This window comes from Chelon labrosus (assembly GCF_963514085.1).
Source record: "Chelon labrosus genome assembly, chromosome: 23".
Lineage (NCBI taxonomy): Eukaryota > Metazoa > Chordata > Actinopteri > Mugiliformes > Mugilidae > Chelon > Chelon labrosus.
Genome location: NC_140356.1, coordinates 14,780,809 through 14,806,632, shown reverse-complemented (window position 1 = coordinate 14,806,632; position 25,824 = coordinate 14,780,809). Strand labels below are relative to the sequence as shown.

General features: G+C 43.5%; 1 protein-coding gene across 2 annotated transcripts in view; it reads right to left on the bottom strand.

Annotated features, from left to right (window-relative positions):
- Positions 1 to 393: 393 nt before the first annotated feature.
- Positions 394 to 25,824, bottom strand: part of apaf1 (apoptotic peptidase activating factor 1) — a 39,014-nt gene continuing 13,583 nt past the window's right edge. For both annotated transcript variants that reach the window (XM_084573360.1, XM_084573359.1), the window contains exons 23-27: positions 23,112 to 23,243; positions 22,889 to 23,014; positions 20,770 to 20,895; positions 18,942 to 19,088; positions 394 to 1,788 (exon numbers count right to left, since the gene is read on the bottom strand). In XM_084573360.1, coding sequence (XP_084429486.1) covers positions 1,642 to 1,788; positions 18,942 to 19,088; positions 20,770 to 20,895; positions 22,889 to 23,014; positions 23,112 to 23,243 — 678 coding nt within the window. In that variant the 3' untranslated portion in view covers positions 394 to 1,641. The remainder of the gene's footprint in view (positions 1,789 to 18,941; positions 19,089 to 20,769; positions 20,896 to 22,888; positions 23,015 to 23,111; positions 23,244 to 25,824) is intronic.

Genomic DNA, 25,824 nt, shown 5'->3' with positions numbered 1-25,824 from the left:
AGAATAAGCAGGGTATAAACTACCGTCAGCTGAATAATATAACTTGTAACATCATTGTAACATAACAGAATATTTATTTGTGGGGGTAAAAAAGATGGATTCCAGACAGTTTAATCTCCATAAATACATACTACATTTGCAGCACGAGCACTTCATTTTCGACATCAAACAGATGGAGAAAACCTGTTAAAGAAGTTATTAAGCGACACTGTCGTGAAAGTAATTTCTCCTCACAACACATGGGATTTTCACTCACATCATTCTGGGTGTGAAAATCTATTTCCAGGATGGGTGACATGTATATTCGGTCGGGGGGACCGTTAGATTCATAAACCAACGCTGCGGAAATCACATTTTCACGGGAGACCGACACAATCAAGACACGCAGCAACATCACATCAGGTAGTTTAATCTTCTATAAATTAAACTCACATTGCACCACACCATTTAACTGTAGCAACACATCCTGAGCCAATATTTTGACAAATACACCAGATTCCTCCTCACATGTAGAAAAAGCTGCTGATTGATTTCACTTCAGCTTCAAAGCACCATTCAAGAAGAGCACACTATGAACATTTGTGCGCGAATCTTTTTAGATTGCAGTATGAGGAGGGACTCTTGACGCTCTCACATACGTAAAATATAAGCACTTAAAGATGGGAAGTGTTTCAAGCTTCCTGAAAGATTGTTTTTCCATGTTTCAAAGTGCTCAGATCAGAAAAAGGCTCAGTAGTAATACAACATACAGATAAACATGGGTATAAAGTGGTATACAAAGTTGAAACTGGTAAAAAAAAAAAATGATAAAGATTTTTTTTGTAGAAAATAAAAGTAGTTCAGAAGTACTAAAAAGATTCACAAGCTTTGAAAATGTTAAATGGTTAAATCACTGAATTTCATCATGCTCTCTGTGTTTAATACCAAACGTTCCATCCATCTGTGCTGGTGGTGGATTGAGAAGGCATTTACATCACTACATCATTTAGACAAGACAGTATATTCCCATTCAGAGTAAGGCTGCAGTCAGCGTAAATAAAAATCCTGTTTATATTGAGGATGAAGTTCAGAAGATTTACCCTCAAACCAAAAAGCATGAGAAATCAAGAGTTCAAAAAACATCACAGCACAGTCGAGTCAAACGCTCCGACAAGATCAGCGTACGTGCACGGCGGCTTATACAGCACAGAGCGGGAAGTCTATTTTTTAGCTTCTTGATATTCACCTCCTCATTAATGATGATTGAAAATATGTGCTCGATCCTGATCACCAGGAACTGCAGCCCTTTTTCTTTAGCTTTTTAATGCACCCTTTCTTGTTTTTATAATATATCTGATGCTATTTTATGTACAAACTAATGATTAGCATGCATCTTTATAAATCTGAAACAGCTGATTGTTAGGAGTCGTTTCACCCCAGAGAAATCAAAGTATATGTGTGCAATGCTTTCATTTATTGTTGCAGAATGTGCAGTGGAAATGTAAACTGTGTATCTGAGAAGTGCAAGTGTCCTGCAAGTGTCCCAAACGTGTCCACTGCTGGTTTTTCTTTTCTTTTTTTTTTTTTTTTTGCAAGGAATTGTAGTATTTGGCTGGAAAGTAGTATCTGCTTTGTTTAGTTTTGGAGCTGTGCAGGCAGTCATCACGCCACCCTCTGGAGGATGTAGAGGATGCCGATGTTGTCGATGGTGACGAAGGTGGAGAAGTCGGGCGACACGTGGATCTTCTTCAGGGCGCTCCCCGTTGGATAGAAGGTCTGCAGGGCCTCGCCTTTCTCCACGTTCCACCACTGAATAGAAGACAAAGCAAGAGAATTGGTTGATAAGTAGACCATTTATTCTTATATATATGAATGGAGGACAAGTTGAGAAGAACAAGGACAGACACAGTCAAGGAATTGGGACACAGAAACTGGGATTTCAGTATTTCTTCTGGGAAACAGCTCCTGGTTTTGTCTTGCACTTTTAAGAACACTGCTTATACCACGTTTTTAAATTAAGTTGAATTAAATTAGCAGCCTAGAATGAGACCTTCATAAACACACAGTTTCTACAGTAGCCCAGAAGGGACAAACAAAACACTAGCTCGAGCAAATGTCAAACTTCAGCGCTGAAAAATAAAATACCTAAAAACTGCAGTTCCTCAAATGGCCACTTGAGGCTCGCACCAAAAGTGAGTCAATCTCCGTAGACCTCCACATTAAAATTAAATCTTTACAACAGAAATAAACATGTTTACAGTCTGGTGCACAGAAAAACAGAACAGAACAGAACAAAAAACAACCGCGTTTTTTTGTCTCTATAGCTAATTTCCACGTTCACGACAAGGGTATCCAGGGTATCCCATATCCAGACTTAAAGTCATGCATAATTAAGGGGGTGTAGCTGCACTGAGTGAAAGGTGGGTGTCCTCACAGAATACCTGCTCACCTCAGATCCACCTCTTTTTTTAACTAAGCTGGCAGCTAGGAGGAGTCAGACAATGCCAAGATGCTTTTTAAGAACGTCAGGGAGGGTTCGTCCATATTTGTATTCAGTCGGTGTCCTGCAGGGGCCTTATGCATCTTTAAACCGAAGGGATAAAGTGATTCTCTTAAATGTCACGTAGATGGCATTTGAAAATCTTACGCACTGAGCCTCTAAACATTTCGCTGCATCTTACACAACGCATGACGTACATGACAATTTTTAAAATAATAAAACATTTTTCTGGAACAAGCGAAGCCTCGTAGAAGCTGTGCAGTGTGCACTGGACTTTATCTGAATGAGACAGAGACGGAATAAGTCCGACAGACTGAAAGCTTTATAACGACTGCCCAGAACACCATAGCGAGTTTATAGTCTAATAATAGCAAACACACACACACACAGGCTCACACAAACACATTGATGCAGATACACACAACCCCCGGCAGCCTCCCTGAGTGATTCTGTTTAATCTCGGTTTAAAGTTGACATTTTCCATTCAAGCTCCATCTCACGGGGATGAATCATCAAAGACACATCAAGTAAATAATTTAAAGCTTGTGTGTGCGTGTGTGTACATTCAACTTTGACAGTATTAAGCATGATAATGACACATCAAAACAAGAATTTGTACCTCTCTCAGTTAAATAAAAGCCAACATGAGTCATGTCAGTGGGTTCAGCGGTGCAGTGTGTTTGTGAGCGAGTGTTAAGAAAAGAAAGCAGGCCAATTCCTTGACAGACAGACGGACTGGTACAGGAGAGGTGGCGGCAACAGATGCCTGGCTTATTGGCTGCACACACACGCACACAAGCACACACACACCATTAACAACACAAGACCCTACAGCGACTTTAAGAAGAGCCAATATGCAAATTTCCCAATATGGCATCAAAAGACAATGGTTTTCTTAGGTTCCCTTCATTATTATTCCTCCAGACTTTCTTGCTGTACCATATACATATATATACAGTGCATTGTGTTTGTTTGCATGCATACACAAGCTGCAGAGAGGGTGATTATACTTCTGATGATTGGACTTTCTGCACAGCCACCATTACACACACACAAATGCTCATGTTTGCTTTTCTAAAATGCTCTGCTTCAATGTGACTTTGTCATCCTTATCACAATATATATATATAAGTCACCTTGACAACTGCATGAAGTGTTTTAATTTGTGCACTCTACCTTATCTGGTATTTCAAATAACACCCTCTGTGGGTTGAAGGTCAGGACACACGAAACCGACTTAAAAGAATCACAGCGACAAAGCCCGACTGCGTCTCAACCAAAGAGTTGCACTTGAACGCATCACAAAGACTACATCCAACAGCCACCTGCAGGGAAGGAACATTTTTGCATATCAGCAGGTGGCAGTAGTCTGTGGCTCTTCCTGTTTCCCCCTTTTGAATGATGAATGCCATTAGTCGGGAGGCTAGGAGGCTAGGACGAGCTACAAACACCTTTCAGAGGGAGCCTCTCCTCAGTCATGGTGATCAGAATACTGTACAAACAATAGTTTTTTACAGATAACATGCCCCGTTAACTTCGTACTCTTGGTCACCCAGTGCCAAGTATTTGAGTTTTACAAGGTTCATATGGTGCAAAATGCAAGACAAGTCAGAGCTATTCGAGGTCTCTTTGTCCTGGTGTGACATTATTACAAAGGTCGTACCTGACAATAAATTCTTGTCCTGTTTAAACGAACGAGAAGACTCAGACACCGCTAATGCACCATTATTAATAATTCAGCGTGCAAAGAGAGTACTTGCTTTTTTCCTCATACTATCCTGTGTTCTTTTCTCACCTAAAGGACATCATCAGGCAGGAAATTGTTTTACATGCACGCTATTATAAATCCTTATTAATTAGAGCAAAAGAAAAAAAAAAAAAAAGACAAGTACATACTGTACTCAAGCTGCTTTACATAACAGCTAATATATGTTTACGAGCCACAGTTTGTTGCTGCCTTTAGGGCTAAATGTGACCTGAGAGTAAACATGACGTTTAGTCCGGCTAATTCATTTTATATTTCTACATGATTTATAAATGTAAACACACAGTCTTAGTCGTCATATTATCGCTTGTTTGACAACTGGTTGTTCACCACCATGTTTCTGTCCCTCCTGGAAACTCAACTGATGTTCTGTTGGCAAACATGAGCAGAAATACTGTATTTATTCTGACCAGAGAGACACTATTGAATATAATATATGGAGAAAATGTTTTCTTTTTAGCGGATTATCAAAAGTTTACGCCTCCCGTCTTAACTCTATAAACTTTATCTGAATAAACTCCTTCTGATCGGGCCAGTCTGTTTCCACAGAGGTGATAACATGAGCTATTTTTGTTCTGAGGCTCTGGCCTATTATTCTAAATATTAGCAGAGTGGTCCATGTAAACTTAGGATATGTAGAAATGGTGCACTATCTCATATTTTGTCTCTGTAAGCTGAGGCAGCAGTATGCACCCGATAAGCCACTACATTATGACCCCTGACAGGAGAAAAAAGTAAATAACACTGATTACTTGTGACATTACAATGTTCTGCTGGGAAACTTTTGGACCTGGCATTCATTCATTCATGTGGATGTTACTTAGACATGTAGCACCCACCTAGACCAGACCAGGCACCCCCACCCCATAGCAATGACACTCCATGATGGCAGCAGCCATCCCCAGCAGGATGCAGCCTGACACAGACACAAAAAAACTTTAGGAACAATTAAAAAACACATGAAAAACAGCACAAGGTGTTGACCTGGCCTCCAAATTCACTAGATCCCAAACTGATCAAGTATCTGTGGGATAATCCACAAGTAAGAACATACAAGGTAAAAAAAAATGAAAAAGTAATAGCAGTAATGACAGCATCCATCTCTGCGCGAAGAACCTTTCAAGGTCGTAGAATACCGTCTATAATACTCACTAAATTAGAAGATTAGAAATCAGAAAATCCTCTTTTTTCCCAGAGATTAAGAGAAGAAGAGATCTGTGGCTTGACAGAAAGAGATGGACAAGATAAAGGCGGTATCGATTGGATCGGTGTAGGGCTGATACACAGCAGATACCACAGGAGGGAAAGAGACACTTGGCTTAGGTGTAATTGCATCTGAACAGAAGAAAAGATGGCTGCCGGCTGCCAAACAAAGAAATAACACTCCCATGCCTCCTGCACCACACACACACACACACACATTTATGTATATAAACAGCCAAACAGACGAGGGAGAGAACGAGGAGTCGAAGAAGAAGAAGAAGACTGAATCCCACAACAAACAACGGCAGCAGGCGAACGATGAAACTGTGCGACAGGACACAGACTAAGAGGAGGAAAAACACTCCATAACTAATGAAAAAAAGATTAGCAGAGAGATGCGGTGTACGGAGGAGAGAGCTGGTGCAAAATAAATGTTTGAAAAGAGTCAGCTGGCTCGACGGCGGGACAACAGAGGGAGACGTGTGGACAGAAAGCGTGAAAATGATTTTAGATTGCATCTACTGCGAGGAGGAGGAAAAAAAAAAGGCCATAAAATCACTACGTTAAATCATTCACACAGAGGAGGATGGTAATGGAAAAGACTGGACGGCTTGCATTAAGAGGGAAAAGGGTGCACATGGAAAGAATGTAAATGATAGAAGGAATCAAAAAGGACTAAAGGAGCATATGCAGATTAAAGATGTAAAGATGCCCGAAAACCGAGAAACATTTATCAAAACAACAACGGCATAATGGCTTCTCCCCTCTGGTGGGAATACACGGCGGCGTCTCGTGTGTTTTGCGCGCGACACCGAGCGGCCATATCCTCAGAGCAGATGGCTGATGTGCTGATATCCACGCCGTCACTGTGGGACCATTGATTTATGGGAGAGCCGGCGATGCGCAAAAAGATGCTAAATGACTCTACGGTGTGAGCTACTGGCCGCGAGGACTGTGTGTGTGTTTGTGTGTGACCATCTTGGCTTTTATTTGAGAAGTATTCTTTAACATCCAGCATCCGCTTCTCCGTCTGTGCTGAGGCTGCGGAAATTACTGGAGGTGGAAAAAACATTACATAGATGCGAGGAAGACAGGCACAGGTGGGACTAAGTGGAAATATACTAAGAAAAAGGCAGTAAAACAGCACGACCTTATACTCACATTTTACAGAGATTAATGTATGCAGGTTATATAAAATAGGTGATTATTCCATATAGCAGCTAGTATACCTTGTAAACAGGCTCCACTTAAGGCCTGGACTCACAGATGACAGATTCAACATGCTGAATCAGCTGAAAAGTAGCTGTCAGAGGTCCGACTAGTGTCACAGATGCTCATCAACTGATCATATGACACGGCCTAGATCCACAACCACTGGACCGTGGACCCGCATCGGTCAACAAAGCGAGAGACGGTAAGAGGTTTCTTTCAGAGAAGAAAAGTCACCACTGGCGGCAGAACTTGCTTACCTGTGTGACATCTTCAATTTGTTCACTGAACTGAATTTGTCACCGTAGGGAACACTGACAATCGCGTTCGCTTTCACAGATAAAGCCATTCAAAGACGAACTGGAACCGTGACAAGTGGACAGGAACGTATCTGACATGTTCCCGACACTAAGTGGGAGCCCATGCCGGACTTGGCTGTCAACAGAATTTGACCATTACCCTCCCCCTCCCCCCACCGGAGATGACCAAAAGGAATGAAAAGGAGTGGATCCGCGACCCATTTGTCTCCAGCGAATCCGCTGACATGGGGCTTAAAGAAAATGTTTGACAAGATATCTCTGTTGGCAATCTGGATCAAAGTCAAGGTCGAATATCATGAGACACAAAAGTAGAGATTTAATGTTGGAAAATCCGAGTTCTGGGTGTCCCCAGCCAGAAGTGAAAAAAGAGCTGTGCTTTATTAGCCACAACATTAAAACCACTGACGGAAGAAGTAAATAACATTGACCATCTTGTGACAATTCAATGTTCTGCTGGGAAACTTTTGGACCTGGTTTTCATGTGGATGTTACTTAGACATGTAGCACCCACCTAGACCAGACCAGGCACCCCCACCCCATAGCAATGACACTCATTGATGGCAGCATAATGGTTTAGGAACAACTCCAAAAAACATGAAGAACAGCACAAGGTCTTGTCCTGGCCTCCAAATTCACTAGATCCCAAACTGATCAAGTATTTGTGGGATGATCCACAGAGACCCCTCCCCTCAACCCATAGGACCCAAAGGCCCCCCACTAACAACATCCTGTTACCAGACACCACAGGACACCCTCAGAAGGTCCATGTCCATTCTCTGATGAGTCGCAACTGTTTTGGAGGAACAAGGGAGACCTACACAATATTAGGAAGGTGGTTTTAATGTTGTGACTGATCGGTTTATATTCATAACAATCAACGATGCAGATTAGATTAAAAATAGACCAGAATAGTGGATGAGGAACATATGCGATCTGCTTTGACTGATGACAGTAACCAACCTCTGATCTCATATCTATACACTCACACCGTTCTGTTTGTTCAGATAAGCTCTATCTCAATGTCATGCTCTCTCTCACACACACACACAGGTCAAAGTCATCATCTGGGAGAGCTGTGATAGTTGCTGTGTAAGTGTGAGTAACCTTATTTCGTTTCAGCAAACAGCCTAGGCGCACCGGGCCCTCGCCATCAGCTGCGGCGAGGCTAAATAGGTCTGCTTATTCAGGCTACCTGAGGGAAAGTCAGCATCGCTTACATAACTGGAGAAAAAAAATAAAAAAAATAAAAACCTGTCTGTGTGTTCTTGTGAGGGCCACAGCGACGCTTTTAAGCGAGCCAGCGCACAGTTGGGTCTTTCAGAAGGGGTGGAGGGGGAAGTAATTCATCTTCCTCTTACATAAATAGCTTCAATTCCAGAGTCCGGTGGGAATAGGTACACTTTCTAAGCTTTACAAGAATCAGCCAGAACACAATGAGTGGAGGCAGGAAGGAGGAAGATTAAAGCAAGAGGGGGGCTGCCAGCTGGAGTAGATTGAGGTGATTTTGTGAGGCCACTTCCATTTCATAAAGAAAAAGTGAGGGAGAGGGGATTTAGTGTGGTTGCGTGTGACCAGGTCAAGAGTCTAGCAGAGAGGGATGCAGTGTGACTTCTTGAGGGTGAATTATTCATCTAAGGTTCCGTCTACTGAAATATTGATGCTCAGACAATCCTCCACACATCCCTCTCTCCCTACCTAGCCCGGCTTCACTTTCTCTCACCTGCAACTCCTTCCACATCACAGAAAACACTAAGGAAAGTCAAAATTTCATCTGCACACAGCAGGAAAAGATCAACGCGATACGCAGATTCTTCCTCTTTCTATCTTTAGTGACTTATTGTTTTATCTCTCTCACGCTCGTCTGTTTGTGTCAAAAAATAGAGATACAGTACATGAAAGGAAAAACTATAGAGAGAGAGAGAGCTTGTAATGGGGAGAGGAAACAGGAAACATCAAACGAGAACGTGAGAGACAAGAATTTACTTGGAGCAGCTGGGGAGTATGAAAGAGGCACAGATATATTAAAATGCATACACGACAAACTGAAAAGGGAATAAGGACGATTTCTAAAAATGAGAGAGGACAAAGAAAAGAAAATCTGCTCCTGGTTGATTATGGGGAATACACGTTCTGTCACGTAAAAAAACGCGTAGCCGCAACTAGCAGCCCGTTAGCAACTAGCTTAGCATAAAACCCGGAAATATATAGCAAATGCAACAATATCTACAGCCCTGTGACAGACTGGCGACCTGACCAGGGTGTACCCCGCCTCTCGCCCGATGACAGCTGGGATAGACTCCAGCCCAACGACCTTTCACAGGACAAGCGGTTACAGAAGATAGATGAATGAATGAATGAATGAATGAACAATATCTACAACGTCAAGCCTCACTAATTTGGCCAAGCTGTCACTTTTACCGAGGTGTAAAAATACCGCTTGGTCCCCGTTGGTTGCCGGGCAGATTAATTAAAGGGACAGTGCAAAAATATTGTCTCCCCCTTCTGGCAGTGACAGGAATGACAACAACAGTATACACACATGTGTACTGTATGACTTGTGCCTATGCTTTCCTCTGTCTTTTCTCTTTTTTCCAAGGTTCTTCAAAGTGGAAAACCACATGAAGTCATAGAACCCGAGTTACATTCATAACTTTTATTTTTTCCCGCCATGCTAGTTGCTGTGGGTTAGCACAATTCCCCATTTGTTTTTTAACTCTATTGTCTGGTGATAGCCGCACTTTCTTGCTAATGCCGAACAACAGTGAACAACAATAACATTGGAAAAAAGCGAGACCAAGAATGGGTAAGAGGAAGTCATTTACTGATGCATTTCACATGCATTTTTGCAAAGCGTACACCATCTCGCTCCACTTCTCACCCTTATCAGCGATCCGCCGTCTCTGCTCATTTCATCTTGGTGTGAATCGCGCACGCAGAGAGACCCTTCTTCTCCAGCCAGGGAGACAATTAACCCTGGCTTAATGAGCAACGCTGGGGAAACGACTGCCTCCCAGAGACGGATAAATATTTCACCAGCCCGTGTTTATACCCCAAGCCTGACAACAAGAGTGCAGAAATAGGGCCATGTTCCTTCCAAATCATAACTCACTCAAAGTTCTTCACTCTCGCTTTGCCTCATGCAGGAATAAAACGCCAAAAGCAGAGGTTCAAGGGGCGTTAAGAAGACTTTTCTGCTCTGGATGTGTTCGACCACATGAGGGAAAGCGCGCGTTAAAAATGCATTTTTAAATTTTTTGTTTAGGAAGAAAAGAAAACGATGAAAAACAAAAACAGAACAATGGTTTCTGGGGAAAAAAAACAAGACAAATGCACTTGCAGGGGCTGTTTTGCATCTTACGAGCGTGTGAAGGTATTTTTAGAGACAGGTCTGCTTCCGCATTGGAGCAGCACTGCGGGATGCTTATTTGTGAAACAGCGTGGGGGAAGAGAGGCGATGAATGAACTCAAAACTGCGAACGCTGCCTGAACCGACACGGTGGCCTGTTACGCTCGCTCATTTACACGAATGTCCACAGCTATCTCAATGTGTTATTTCAGCCTGGCCCCAGTTTTGAAGGAGGTCTAAGTGGTAGGATCAAAGTAAAACCCAAGCGGTGCAGCATCATGCGGTAGCAGTAATATAAAAGATGGATGTCTGTTTGTTGTTGCGGATTCGAACCCGGAACCTTCTTGCTGTGAGACATCAGTTTGCCGCCCGGTTATAAATGTCTTAAAATAAAAACAACAACAAAAGGAGAAAGTTTGCGAATTCCCAAGCAGCCATAAAAGTTGCAGCTATTATTAAAGCTGTAATTCATCGTATTAATAGACTTTATTTCATTCCGCAGCACCAGGCATGTGTCAAATCTCTCCTACGGGCCTATTGATATTAATAAAGCAGATCTGAAGGTTTTTCTCTCAAGGCTAAACATCAGTCAGTCCAAGTATTCATATAATCTTTCACTGAGGTCGATTTTTTTTGTTTTCGAAAGTCGTAAACGTGATTTGTTGCATATGCAAGCGCCTTTGATTGGAAATAACATCCAAGTGTGAAAAAAATCATGAAACCGATGAAGCGATTTACACCGATCCCAATATTGTGTAGGTCTCCCTTGATCCTCCAAAACAGCTCATCAGAGAATGGACATGGGACTTCTGAGGGTGTCCCGTGGTGTCTGGAAACAGGATGTTTTAGTGGGGGACCTTTGGCTCCTATGGGTTGAGGGGAGGGGCCTCTGTGGATCATCCCACAGACACTTGATCAGTTTGGGATCTAGTGAATTTGGAGGCCAGGTCAACATCTTCTTGTGCTGTTCTTCATGTTTTTTTCAGTTGTTCCTAAACTGTTTTTGTGTATGTGTCTATGTCAGGCTGCATCCTGCTTGGGATGGCTGCAAGGAGTGTCATTGCTATGGGGTGGGGTGCCTGGTCTAGTCTAGGTGGGTGCTACATGTCTAAGTAACATCCAAACAAAAGTTTCCCAGTAGAACATTGTACTGTCACGAAATGGTCAACGTTATTTTACTTCTCCTGTCAGTGGTTTTAATGTTGTGGCAGATATGCAACAAGTCATATTTCTGACTTCTGAAACAAAAATCAACCTCAGACAGAGTGAGCTATAGGCAATATACTTGCAATATACTATACACTTGCTTTAGAAAGAGGAATGAAAGCAAGGACTGACTGATGTTCAGCCTTGAGAGAAAGCATTAACATCTGCTTTGCCAGTGAGGAGAAAGGAGGCACATGTACTCATGGTGTAGTCAATCTCATTAAACTTGAGAATCTTGACTTCTTCATAGCCCATCCATCCCACAGAGAGGTGGCTGCCTTTACTCTGTCCTTTTCCCTCAGAACTCACGCTGCTCGCTGCTACGCAACTGTTTCTTAACCTTTGACAGATTCTCCATCCATCAGCCGTCTCTTCAGGGAAGGTCAGCTCAACCTTCCCTCCTTTTACTTCATCTCATCTCCCTGCCCTCCTGCCTCGCCTCCCTTAGAGTGATGGCTGACTATAACAGTGCGCCGGCTGCCAAGGCCTCGTTAGGATGACGGCTCGGACTGAGAAAGCAGCAAAGAGACAGATTCAGACGTGATAGGTGGAACCCATCCCCATCCCCGGTCTTCTAAAATAGCTTTACTTTGGCGTACTGCACTATTAAAAAAATAATTTTCACATCAGGAACCATAGCGCAGGGGTGTGAAAATCTAAAAAGCTTGCCGGTGTTACCTTCCAGTGGAGGAAACGTGAAGTCACCAGAAGTGGACAAGTGGCCAGACAAAGAAAATGACAGCAGATAAAAGTAAAAAAAACAGATGAAGGTGTGAAATGGAGAGATAACATTGAAGGAGAACACGGGAAGAACAGACCTTGTGGGAACCCGGGAGACAGAAAAATAGGGGAATGAAAGCTAGGGGAGTGTCAGAGGGTGAGATAAGGTGAAATTGTGTTTTTCTCTTTCTCCTCCATCACAGGTGCGCCTGATAAGTGATGTCTGACAACAGTGGTGGCAGGGGAGAACTGTCATCTAAAACACTCCAATCCATCTGGGCATACAGTCCGAGTGTGTGTGTGTGTGTGTGTGTGTGTGTGTGTGTGTGTGTGTGTGTGCTACAAGTGTCGGTGGGTGCAATAGACAGAAAAGATAAGCAATGTGTGTGTTACTATTGTCCTGTTTCTGATAACATGTCCTTCACCGGGTTGGCACAGAAATCTAATATGCACTAATGCACGTGACGAGTGAGAAATTATAGGACGTCCTTCCATTTCACGCACATCACAGCCCAGTGACAGAAGCTCATCTGCCCTCCCTTGCGAAATATGCTATGTAAGAAGCTTGGTGATGCTACCGCTAAGGCTACCAGGCAAAACCATGGTCGAAATAGCTACCTGCAGACAATTAGCATCAGTACCGTGTAAATATTAACAGATGACCTTTGATGGTCCAGTTTACAGTTGGTGTCAATTTAAACTCAATTTATTTTGGCCCGCCAACTGATATATTAATACATCCACAAACATGCACATCTTCTGCATGTGCTCGGCTCTTTGTGCAGGTCTAAGTCTTATGGATGGAGACTCATCAACCTGTCATTGCTGATCATCATATAGCGGTTTCTTGTGTGACATTTCCACAACCATAAACATATTTTCTATAGAACCACCGGAAGAAAAGCCTTTTATAACCTTTAATTTCAACGTATTTGCTCGAGATCTCTTATCGCAAAAAAGGGAGGCAAAAGCTCTCGCCAATGAGGAAAAGCCACACATGTTTGCCTTTACCTTTAACCATTGTCTTTATAGACTATTATCTAATTTATTTTATATCTCAATGATATAATATTTTTCTCGTACACCTCCTAGGTTCGTTATCACTCTTCTTTACCACCAACAGAGACGGTGAATTCATAGAACCAGAGTTACATTCATAACTATCTTTCCTCGCCAATACAGCATCTCCTGTCTTCAATCCCGGTAAACCTGGCAAAAAATACTATAGATTTGAAAGCTGAACATTGTAACTCGACTGCAAAAAAATCCAAATTCAAACTCAAGGGCGCCTAAGCATTTAATATGGGGCTCGCTGCCTGGCTGCAGGTTAACTAACCATGTCAGCTGCCTCATAATTGGCCTTTGATTAGATTTCGGCGCATGTTTAAGGATCCCAATATTTCGTTGTTGTAATTCACAGATAATGAAATTGAAAAAGTGAGCGTACAAATGTTCGAAAGCTGCCTTAGTTAAACAGACAAAGCTTCAGAGTACCCAGAGTTCCTGATTAAGGCTGAATAGTTTTTCTGAATCTGAGAAATTGTTCGTCTTATAAATTTGTGTAAGGGTTTACAGCGAGAGAGAGAGAGAGAGGGAGAGAGAGGGAGTGCTTTTGTTTTGTTTTGCAACATGATGGTGTGAATTATTATGGGCTGCTAGGTGTGTGTTTGTTCGTGCAGTCAGGATGAGCCTTTTCACACCTGCCGCCTCCCTCTTGGACCATGGCACTGTGACGGATTGTCTCATTGCCGTTTGGAGGATTTGTGTGTGGTTTTTGTTGTGTGTGTGTGTGTGTGCGTGTGTGTAAAGGGCAGGTGTGAGACAGGTACAGCGCTTTCTGGCACGACACAAAACAGAAGAAAGAAGAAGGAATGATGGGAATCAGTGTAGGATGTAACTGCCTCTCTCAGAGGGCTGGACCACACCACTACTACACCACAACCTGACAAACACACACACTTATCAGCTTGCAGGTTTTTGCAGCGAAATGCAACCAATTATTAATTAATTTTCTTTGAAACACTGATAAATAGGAGCGTAAGAAATGTTTAATTAAACACTGGTACCTGCTCACAACAGGGGACTGGACAAGCACAAACCCCCACACAACGGCCTGCTGCTTTTAATTACACTCACACCTTTCACTCGGCCATACAGGGAAGGGGTGGATAATACGCAGAGAGAACAAGAAAGGCGAGGAGACGAAGAAAAATAAAGCAACCTGAGAGATGATTAAGGCAGGAGTACTGACATCGGGACAAACAAGAAAACATCATTCTACACAGGGAGCCGCGGAGACGGATAGGAAGAGGCAAACAGTAAGAACTCCTCATGCTGCAGGCCTCGCGTTGCATCCTATCAACCCATCATCTGAGCGAGAGCCGTGGGAGACATCACCCGCCGCCGCTGCTCTGGCTCTGGCTCTTATCCGACCAATAACAACATGATTCTGTTTAGCAGCGGCGGCAGCAACACGCGGCGTCACTCTGCAGAAGGGCTTTCTGGAGCTCAGAGCTGCGATCAGAGGGCTGAAAACACTCACACGTCCTGATAAGAAAAGCAAACCTCCTCTGCCTGGCTTACTGCAGCGGCACAGCGTCCTCAAAGAACACAGCCTTACAACACATATTCTAGCAAACAGAATTAAATCTTCTGAATAGTGTGCAAGTAGTTAATTCTGACAGATCGAAATAATTATTCTTGTAAGTACACAAACAATGCTTAAAGGGTTTGTGTTGATGTCAAATCCAAATCATCCTTATCTTTCTAGTACTTAGAAAAAGCCCCAAAGATGAGTTTGTCTTCAAATTCTGATCTGTTTGTTTCTCTGGATGAATAAAAACTCAATTATCATCATTATTTACATGATCTTAAGCGTTTTAAAATACTTTTAACAAGTGCAGCTTCTTAAAGTTGAGCCTGAATCTCACAGAGCAACAGAGCTTCAAATTCAGATGAACGTGACTTTTATGGGAAAGTAACTAAGTTGGTCCTGAGGCCTCCGATCCATCACCTAATCAAACTACATCTACATAGTTCTGTTTAAACAGTTGAACTGGATTTAGACTGTTATGAATGAATAATACCCTTTCAGTCATGGAACACCGATTATATATAATTTAAGTGTTTAGGAATAGGAATAGGAATTTGCTGCCGTCTCGGCTGGCTGGAGACGCATTTTAATGCCAGGTGCGAACACACACGTGTACTTAAAGCTGGCCAGTTGTGATCAGATTGCCCAGGGCGGATGTTAATGCAAGGTCTGAACGGGGCCAGAGAGAGAGAGAGTTTTGAGACTGACTCCCCCCTCAGCCGTGACCAGAACCCCTACTTTATAGTTACAAGTCAGAAGTTTGCTTTGTTGCACCTGTAATGACCCCCACTTGTATCGTGGAGTACGTCTGTAAATCACTGCAGTGAGTTGTGGTCAGAAGTTGCAGGTGTAAGCTTAGCGGACCAGTGCACCAGAAGAGAAACAAAGCGATATAAGTATAAAATAAAGTACAAAGGATTCAACATTCAAATCCATAAATATGTCCACAACAACTAAATCTTCTAGACCCACCGAGGCCAGCTCCGTACGACAATTTCTAGCGCTTCCTAGCATCCCGGCTAACAGAAGATCTTCGGTTTCCCCTGACAAATACAGACTACTGCCCCCTGCAGGTATAGAGAGTTATTTCCTTTCAGACAGGTGCATAAGGTATGTGCCCATTTGCTGTAGTCTTCAAGTACAACTTTTTAGTCCAGACGCAGACGATGTACCGTAAACGAAACGTCAGAAATGCCACATTCTTGATAAAGTTCAATCATTTCTATTTCTAAATACAAGTGCCTCATACCCTTCATAATCCATAGTTAAGTCACTAGTTAGAGCTTTTATTTTTATTTTTGGTATTCAGGCCAAACTTCAATATCATTCAGTCCACATCCATGATCCAAAAGCACATCTTACACAATCCCGCTGATCCTCCATAATGAAATCTCTCCCTTACACCAGCTGAGGATAAATACACAAACCAAATACCCTTATGAGATATTACACATGACTGCCAAGACTTTTTTTCCGAGACTGACAGAAAAATAATTAGGACAGAAAACTGCTCATCGTTACATGAATCGTTTTTGGGATTTCAGTAAATAACTTATCTGACCGCGTACACGCCATTCAGTTTTCATTAACTCAGAAACATGGAAGAACATGAGAGAGGGGAGTTTAAATATCAGCTTAGTTGGTAACAAGTCCATAAAACTGAAGACATTTGTTAATTGAGCTTGGAGACACGCTGACAATAGTCATTAAAACAGATAGACAGATTATTACTGCGCGCTCTCTCGCTCTGTGGGCTATATTATCTGTCGAGAGAGGTACACACTCGGCTGCGGTGATTACTATGACAGACGGGACGGCCGTTCGTAGCCGTCCGGCTGACACACGTTTAATCGATCAAAGCTCACGACTCAAGGGGGGGGGTTCACCCTTTAAGACAGGCAGAATAATCCATCACCTCTCCTCACATCCACAAGCTGATCCATCAAGTAAACACACTCGGCTGAAGAAGACACTGAGAGAGAGAGCGAGAGTCTATGAAACGGAGTAATGAAGTCATCTGATTTCCAGGATAATTATGACTGCCATCATGGTGCGATGCAAGATGATGCTTATGAGCTCTACATTACTGCAGCCCTGCCTGTAAAGTTGACTAATAAACACTGAGAGGAGTTTATTAGTTGGATTAAAGGGTACCTCAGTACCTCAAATTTTCACTTGAGTACCAATATTTTATTCTGCTTCATATTTCCACTCCTCTACAGTATATTTTACAAGACCTGGTAATCGTGTGGATGTTACTTAGACATGCAGCACCCACCTAGACCAGACCAGGCACACCCCACCCCATAGCAATGACACTCCTTGATGGCAGCAGCCATCCCCAGCAGAAACAGTTTAGGAACAACTAAAAAAACAACATGAAGAACAGCACAAGGTGTTGACCTGGCCTCCAAATTCACTAGATCCCAAACTGATCAAGTATCTGTGGGACGATCCACAGAGGCCCCTCCCCTCAACCCATACCAACCCATTGCCAGACACCACAGGACACCCTCAGAAGGCCCATGTCCATTCTCTGATGAGTCACAACTCTTTTTGTAAGCACAAAGGAGCCCTACACAATATCAGGAAGGTGGTCATAATGTTATGCCTGCTTGGCGTATGTGAGTTTTTAACAGTTTAAACCTCTCATACGCCAACAAAAGTCCAAATTATCCAATATTTTTTGCGAAATTTCAAGAAAAGACAGAAAACAGATTCGCATTTGAGAACTTTACTTCTTCCTTCTCTCATGAATCATCTCATGACCCTCCTGCTGCTGCTCCTGCCGGCTAAATAAAACTATTTGACTGTATATAAAGAAACGCATCCTCCTGGGTGACGTCAACCATCGCCAACCCGACAGTGCCTGACTCTGCCTGACACCTGGCTAATTAAAAAAAATATATAAGAAGTGGAGCGTTAGTGGAGATGAGGTTGGGGAAGACGTCACTGTACAGTTTATATCTATAGAGATAAAACCCTTTTTTGTGCCGCAGGCTGTGAACATGTTTATTTCTGCTGTAAAGCTGGTGATTTTAACATCCAATACATTCCTCACATATGATATCATTGCGTCCTTTTTAGCCATCCCATCTTTTATTTTTAATAACCCAGCGTAAAGGCTTGTATTTCTTCAATATACTGCACATCTTTACGTTTGATCTCATTTCCATGCTTTACGATCCTGTCAACAGAAACCTGCTGTAGATGAGATTACAATCTGTCTATAAAAAGCCCGAACAACACCGTCCACCGCTTTCCACGGCAACGTCTCTCGATGTCGACTCACGCGCAGGTACAAACAAGAGCACGCATTCGGCGCACACACCGCCCCGCCTCACACACAAGCATCAGGAGTGATCGATCAGATGAGCACCTCCCTGGAGGATTACATCATTGCTCGACAAACCGAGCCAATCGGAGTCCGGCAGAGACTGCCCGCTCCGTGACCCCATTTGCTGTAAAAGAAAAGGTAATAAGAAAGAGGCGCCCACTATTCTGGTCACGTCACACGGAGGAATTGATGTGTTTGTCTAAGGTTTCTAGTTAATTCAACAACGGCGCAGGCATCTTAATCACAGTAAAAGATGTGCAGGAACATGAACTGTGCAGAAATATCTCACATATGACACAGGATATAAGCAATCTATCACGTATTAATCTATTTGTAGTTCATTATTTAATATTAACGAGAAGGTTTTGTCATTTAATTGAAAGGATCGGATGACTAAAGTATGATTATTGTTGTTTCCTTTAAAAAGTAAAGGAGATTAGAGGTTGCAGATCATGAAACTGAAACACTGATCTTTCCATCTTGGCCAGGACCCCAAAATCTTAAATTTCTGCCCCAAAATCTGAAAAACACACACAAAAAAACTGTGTTTCATGTCTAACTGAAGGCATTTTCTGCTTATTATTAATTTACTCTCCACTGCCTTTCTAAAGATAAAAGTGCGAAAAGAAAGAAGCGGTGGTTCTCAGAGCTCCTCGGGGTAAAGAGGTGGACATTTCTAAACTCAATCACCTGATCTCAGTCCAACTGAACCACACAATCAAAGCAGACGTTGAGTATATTAACGTATATAGCGTTAGCATACCTTGATATACCCCCCAGTGGATACGAGGAGAGAGTTGTCCGGGGAGAAGTGCAGATCTGTCACCCAGCCTCCGTGCAGCGAGTCCATGCCATCCTTACTGTCCCGAGAACAGATCTTAAGCAGAGCGCCATCCGTGACGCTCCAGAGCTGTGGTAAAAGAGCAGATTTAATTTATCAGGTTAAGTGTTCAAGTACTGTTTTTTCCATTTAAATGTCCGTTTTAATTATTAACTGAACCGAATTTAAATGTATTTATATATTTAGTCCTGTTTTTGTATTTCAGCTTTGTTATGCTAATGGGGTCAACATTTTGCCAACTGGTTTGTTCATCCAGATCTGATGTGTCTCTGTGCGGACACTCTGGACGCTTAGAGGCAGATACTAGCAGAGTCCTATGAAGGATAACATGAAGGACAACAGTCGGCGATGGTGAAATAAACTGTCTGCTGGTGCTTTGGAGGCAGGTTTCTGTGCAGGATGCAATCTACCGGAACAAAACAATTTATTGAATCCATACCAGTGAAGCTACACGGTCACTGGTGCCTACATTATTACCACAGCAGCTCATGCAGATAGGTTAGTTAAATCTGGGAAAATCCAATCTGATAACTTGCAAATAACGTTGTGGGCAGTCCTAAATATTGATACACAATAGCCACCTTTAATGTACAGAAAGGTTTTGCTAAAACTGCAGCATTGCGGTTTAAAGACTTGTAGCAGGAATGCCGTGAGCTTCTCTTCAGCCTCCAAAACGTGACAGAGGAAACACAGAAGAGACACTGCACAGACGTATGAAATGATGCAAATAATTTATGATATACGATGAAACGGAATAACGGTTTGTCACATTCGCATCATGTCTGTTTGCAGCTGTTACGCAACTGCTCACATGCCATGTTCATTTGACAATGACACATCACATGTGCAGCTATATTTAACACTTGGCATGCTCCTGTGCTGCATGACTCACATTTGTTTCCATAGAAACTGAGGTGAGTTTTCAGCGTAGTTTATGTAATTGGATCTGATGGATCCGGTCATTTTCTGAATAATGGAGCTCTTGGGCTCCGAGGCCACCAGAGGGCATTAACCCTTTGTCGAGGCTGCTGCAGGCTGACACGCCGCATGTCGTCCTCTTAGCTCTCACGCAGCCAAACTTCACATTTGCTTTGAGCGTCTGCGTGCAAGCAGCTCGCTACCGCAAAGCCTCAGAGATCCAATTTGGCAGCCCGAGTCCTCTCCTTCACCTCCCACTGTCAGACATCTCCTCCTCTTCCCGCTCTCTTCGTCCCAACTTCTGACTGCAGCTCCTATACCCCCTCCCGAGAAGCAGCCCTGCCTCCTTCCTTTCATCTCACCCTTCCTCGGTGCACTGCAGCAATCACGACGTATTAGTAAGCATTTTATCTAAATGAGTGATGAGATGTAATTACAGGGTGACTTCTGGTAGAAATGTTAACTGCACTAATTGCGTTTTTGTATGTCGCACTGAAAATAAGAAGCTTCAGGACACTGTCACCGCCAGTGACAATTCAGTGTGTTGACACGTTTATGAGTATCTAAAAGCACAAGGCTCGCAGGCTGTTTATGCTTCTGCGTTAAAGTGACGCAGAGGCTACAGCACTTGTTTCAGTCCCTCTACTAACCTATCTACCCCCCTCCTTTCCCACACAAATTCCCTAATATGTTCCTATTTTCCTACTTTAAGTTCTCTCACTTTGACATTTTGCATCTCGACTCATCGTAGACTATTGAGTCCCAATTCCCGGTTCAGCAAAATGAACACTTCAAATGGGTAAGAAAAGCGTTCTGAATACAGAATACAGACCCGGATCTCTCCGTTGTCGTCCCCCGTCGCAAGGCGTTGACCGTCCCACGAGAATCGGCAGCTTCGGACGCAGTCTTGGTGACCGCTCAGTGTGTGGGCGCACTGCCAGGACTCACAGCGCCAGATCTAAGAGCAGAAGGTTAATGCGTCACAATGAATGAAAATGAGAAATCAGTGCGTTGGTTAATGTTTCAATGAAAGTTAAATCTGCATGTATTTAATTTATCAGCCTAAATTAGTGACTTCCTCATAGTTATTCAAGACTAAACTGTATGTTTCTGTAAGACAGGAGACTTAGTGACAGCTACAGTATGACTTATAGCCGGGGAAACTCAGACCGTCTGCTTTAGAGTTTCAAACCGGAGAGGCAAGAGACAAAAATCACATGACTCGAAAACTTTGTGGGCTAAATCTCTGAAAAGCGGGCATTGTAGAGTCATGTCTGCAAAGAACAGCACAGAAAGTGTGCAAATGCACATCCTTTGAAGGTTCAAAATTCCTAAAACCTCGAACTTCTATACAGTAATCGCGTATGAACATGTGTTGAAGAAACACTGGTGCAAGAAATTAGATTTTTTTCAGACATTCAAACCCTTTGCAGGCCTTTAAAACTTAAAAAAAGGGATTTCAACCTTTCAAAACCTTGTTGCTGTTTCAAATTATGGCACAATAATAATCTCAAAATGATAAAGATGTTTAATTATGTTGCTCATACGAGCATGGACCCCTCCATTGATCATAGAAGAACAAATAGTAGTGCCAAATGCAGAGCTAATATTGTTACAGCCTTGTTATCTGTTAATGAGTGATCTCTCCTTTCTCTCTTTGTTGTTGTCTATCTCCCACTTTTTTTTGGATTTCCCTCTCTCTCTGTCTCTCATCCATTGTTCTTTTATCTTTCCTTCCTAGTTTTTTTCCCCCCCTCTCTGCGTTCCCTCCTTAGCCCGGTCACATCCTGCGTCGCACAGAAAACAACCCGGCTCATAATTAGACACTTCATTTGGCAGTCAACTAACTATGTCTGCACACAAAGTCCCGTTCATCTGAAGGTCGGGAGAAGAAAAAGGAGACGGAGATAGAAAGAGACGGAGGAAAAGGAATGACCGGAGCAGAGCGGCCTCCCAGTTTCGCGGTGCGCCACGAAGGCAGTCATGGCTGAGCCTTTCTGGTTTGACCTCCAGATGGATGGAAACCAGGAACTTTGTGAGCGTTCTGAGCTAGAAAAGCCCATACTCGGTCTGGAGAGCAAGGACTATGTGACTGGCGGCTGACCAGCTCCACAACACACACACACACACACCTCAATTATGATCTTTGCCAAATCCATAAAACACACATTCTCTCTCGCTACCATTAACAGTCAGGAGCCAGGTTGGCCGACGACCCAGTGCCTGTTCCCTACAGTAAGTGTTGACCAAATCCAAATTCCCGTGTGAAACTCACTGGCATTGGCTCTTGATTAACTGCTTTAACAAACGCCAGAGAGAGTGGCTTTGAATTGTTTCTAATGCCGGACACTGAGGGACACCAGCTGTCATGAGTGACTGAATAAATGACGGAGAAGAATAAAACTAACTCCAGTAAAAGGAATGTCAAAAAGTTTCCCGTCCCGGCACAGCTCAGCTTCTATTATGCAGTGCAGTGAAGGATGAGTTGGAAAAGCAGTGATTTAACAGAAATCTGCATCTCCGGACCACTGAGTCAGTGAAAGTCAGGCCAAAGTCAAGCACAGGGGTGGCGGTAAATGTTAACCTGGCGAAAGCTACATCCAGACAGGGAGGCGGGTGGGATGCAGTTCTGCCAGGTCGCTTGGCCAGCAGAGCCTCGGGCTGCAGTTAGATTGGCCGTGGATGTAGGAGGACGAACTGACCTGCAGCTAACTCACCAGCCCCGGGGCTGATCTGCTAATCTCCGAGGTCCCTTTCCTGCCTACTGTTGAAACTTTTAGCCTCGGATATCACCCGTAGCGACGCCCCCATGTGCATGTACTGTAAGCAACCGTGTCAGAGGGAGTTTTGAGAGAAGACACCGATGTGTAATAGGTCATGTTGTTACTGCGAGCGCAGACAGACATGTCTCATCCCTCATGAGTATGTGTGCAAATGTAAGTGTTGGAAACCTTAGCAGTCTTGTCAGCAGAGGTGGTGGCAAAGAGGCATCCGTCTGGCGAGACGTGACAGGACAGGATGGCCCCGCGGTGAGCCTCGACGTCCTGCAGCTTCTCTCCGCTCTCGGTGTCCCACACCTTTACAGAGTGCAGAGAAAATAAAAGCAGTCACTCACGGTTTGGTTTCATGCCGCTGTAAAAATGTGTCGTGAGCAAGCGTGCGTGCGACTTTCACCTTCACGGTCCCGTCGAAGGACCAGGACAGCAGCCTTGAGTCGTTTGGCGAATTGGAGAGAAGAGAGAAGCTTCTGACTTGCTCCTTGTGACCCTGAAGTACTGTACACTCACCTGATTGCCACCTCCACACCTACAGGGGGAGAAGAGAGGAAGCAATCTTTCAGCTACTGGTACTTTACACTCGAGCTCAGCGGTGGAAAATCACTTTGTGAAAGAGAACTTTTTCCGATGCTGGAATAGCGGAGTCATGTCCGACAACTTCTGTAACATTATAAACCCTGACATCCGACTCTTACGCCCACGTAAAACAGGGGGTCGGTTCTTTACAGAACAAATGCTGTCACTTTGCATGTGTGTGATGCAAATCTTTGTGAAAATGTGCACTCTTACGCTTAAAAATCTGTGGTTTGAGACATTTCTGTATACTCATATACAGGGGGGTTAGCTAGTTAGACTCTACTGGGCCATCCTATTATCGGCTGCAGATGTCCTTCTGCACATGAGAGTACGTGCGAGCAGAGGGCAGTATTGTGATTATTACACAAGCGATGGCCTCATCATTGAGCTTTGACAGGCATTGTTAGTTATACAGCATGAGTCTGGTCCGGTTTGTGACAGGGAACATGCTGAAGAAGCGAGGGGAGCGGTAGAGCAAGATGGGTTCAACAATATGATAAGAAAAAGGAGTAATTTAAGTTAACGGATGGCTGATTTCTTAGATTGCCCTCGATCAAAGCTGAGTGTAAAGCCAAATGTGAGTCCAAGGCACTTTAAACATATTCAGCTGGGGTACGTATTACTGCCAGAGTAAAGTGTGTGCTGTCACCATAGACTGTATAAAGATGGGCAGCGGAACTGCTCCTCAAAAGTGAAGCCAAAGCAAGTAGAGCTCCCCCTGGTGGCTGGCTGCAGTATAGGTCATAAGCTCCATCTCCTCCATGTTAGTGGATGGAACTAAAACACTAAAACGCACGTCAAATAATTATTTTTCAAGGATGTTTTCTGTCATTTCAGGTAGTTAATATAACGTTGATGAATGTTCAAGTGCCAATTCTTTAGATAAGTCTCGATATCGCGGCTCCACTCTCGGGCCGTACAGCGCAGACTCCGGCCCCAAATTCGCAGGATGGCGCTGCCCGTATCCCCGGGAAAATAGCGTCAGTTTGGCCAATGCAAGGAAGTGGGAACACGTTGTCCATATTTATATACAGTCTATGGCTGTCTCAGCCAAGGATGCGCCACAATTAAGGTTGTGAAATGTATGTAGCCATTGAAAAAAAGGATTGAGGATTCAATGCTGTTCAAATGTTTTTAAATCAACTTAGTAGCAGTAGTGGGTTTGATCTTATAGATGGGACACCGAAGAAAAATTTAACTATCTGTCAGCCCTCTAGGCGTACTTTCGTGTCTCTAATGGGTGATGCTATCGTTTTCACATTACCCAACTTTCTATCTTAGAGGTGGAAAGTAAAAATGAACACAAATAAAAAGCTATTACAGACTGTAATGGGACACAGACTGAGCGGCAACGTTTTTTTTTTATTAGAAAAAGAAGTTAGTTTTCTAAAAGTAAATACAAACTCTTCTTTCTTTTGCACAACAACAAAGCATCCACCAGTGAATGATGCAGTGCAGCCTCATGCGCAGCACATGGAAATGCAACTGTACAACACTAATATCTAATAGCAAAGTAGATAATAGTATTTCTTCACTTTTTGCTTACTCATCTTTAATGTAGGTGTTTTGGGTAAATGTTAACGCATCTGTGAAGTTAAACCTAGACCCGTGCGTCAGTCTACAGAGTGCCGATGTCGTGTAAAGGCAGCTAAATGAAACAGGAGTGCAACAGAGCTCAAAGTTGAAGACGGGACAGGCGGAATCACCCAGATGATCCTATCAATCACTGCCTCGTGTGCAACGTTGCACCTTTTCCCCCCGGAAACGATCTGTCACTGCTCCGAAGGTTAGAATCTATCACGGACTAACATCGGTGCCATTACCGTCTATTTACATTCGCTCTGCGTCTGCATTAGCATCTTAACACGCACTTCCATTTCCTAGCGAGCACATGTCAAACAGCATGAATTTGAGTAGGTTTTTTTTTTTTTCTTGAATAGGTTGCGGATGGTCAGAGAATAGTGATGGTGTAGGCAGCGGCCGCATGAATACAGAACGAGGTGTCGGGAGAGGGGAGGAAGTGCTGCAGTGGACGGGTCTGTCGGCAAGAAGAAGAGATGAAGGAGGAGGAGATGAGAGGAAAGGGAAATGATCAACAGAGCATGAACGCTGGGGGTTGGCGGAGCGTAACAACGGTCCGAAATACACACTCTCGCGCAAACACAGCCGGCTGCACGCAGTCCGCACAAGAGCAGGGGGGAAGAGATAAAGAGCTACCGAGAGCGGCGTAGCCAGAGGCAAAGAAGAGGGAAAAGGAAGGAGGGGAGACGAAATAGGAGGGGTGAAGGATGGAGAGGTGAAGAGGCCGACGGAGAAGCTGGCAGAGTGTAACAGGTAGGGGCAAGGCGAAGGCGCCACAGAGACCCGTAACGCTGCGAGGATGAATGATCCGGCACGGCAGGCATTTTTACTCAAGGTGAGGAATGGGGATGGAGGGAAAGAATAATCAATAGCGGAGGAGAAATATTGGACGCAGGCTGGGGGATGGAGGTGAAAGAACACGGCATCAATTAGGCAGGGGGAAAAAAGGTGAG